The 564-nt window shown below is 64.7% G+C and overlaps 1 protein-coding gene across 1 annotated transcript; it reads right to left on the bottom strand.

Annotated features, from left to right (window-relative positions):
- Window positions 1-108: 108 nt before the first annotated feature.
- LOC104074696 (secreted frizzled-related protein 1-like) lies at window positions 109-561 on the bottom strand (the record flags this gene model as incomplete). Its single annotated transcript, XM_009574896.1, is given in 2 exon segments — window positions 109-369; window positions 372-561. Coding segments are annotated over 2 exon segments (451 nt in total), but the record flags the coding sequence as incomplete, so codon positions are not given.
- Window positions 562-564: the final 3 nt, after the last annotated feature.

Genomic DNA, 564 nt, shown 5'->3' with positions numbered 1-564 from the left:
GCCGCAAGCCCCCCTTCAGTCTCACACAGCCCCTCCTGGGCTAACGCCTGCCCCATCAACTCAGAGACAAGCACCAGGAGCAGGGCCGTGCCGCTGGTCACGCCTTACCTTTGGGCCTGGAGACGTCAGTGGCATTGGGAGCCGTCATGGCAATGCAGACATCGTCCTGAGGAAACTGGTCACACTTGAGCATCTCGGGCCAGAAGAAGCCAAAGAACTGCATGACAGGCTCGCAGGAGTCGCGCACGGCCTCGCAGAGCCAGCGGCACGGGTAGACCGGTCGGTCCAGGCAGACAGGGGCAAAGAGGGAGCAGAGGAAGACCTGGGTGCCCATGTGGCAGTTCTTGTTGAGCAGCGGCACCCAGCTGGCTTCACCTCGGCCATGGTCTCGTGGTCCAGCAGGTTGGGCAGCACCATCTTGTCGTAGCCCACGCTGTGGCAGAGCCGCAGGTCGGCGGGGATGGCCACGCACTGGTGGGGCTTGGCGTAGAAGCGCCCACCCGGGTAGGGGCCCAGGTCGGACTGGTAGCTGACGTAGTCGTACTCGCTGGCCCAGCCGCACGC

This window comes from Fulmarus glacialis, unplaced genomic scaffold (assembly GCF_000690835.1).
Source record: "Fulmarus glacialis isolate BGI_N327 unplaced genomic scaffold, ASM69083v1 scaffold33793, whole genome shotgun sequence".
Taxonomy (NCBI): domain Eukaryota; kingdom Metazoa; phylum Chordata; class Aves; order Procellariiformes; family Procellariidae; genus Fulmarus; species Fulmarus glacialis.
Note: the sequence above shows the minus strand (reverse complement) of the source record. Positions and strands in the feature narration are given on the sequence as shown.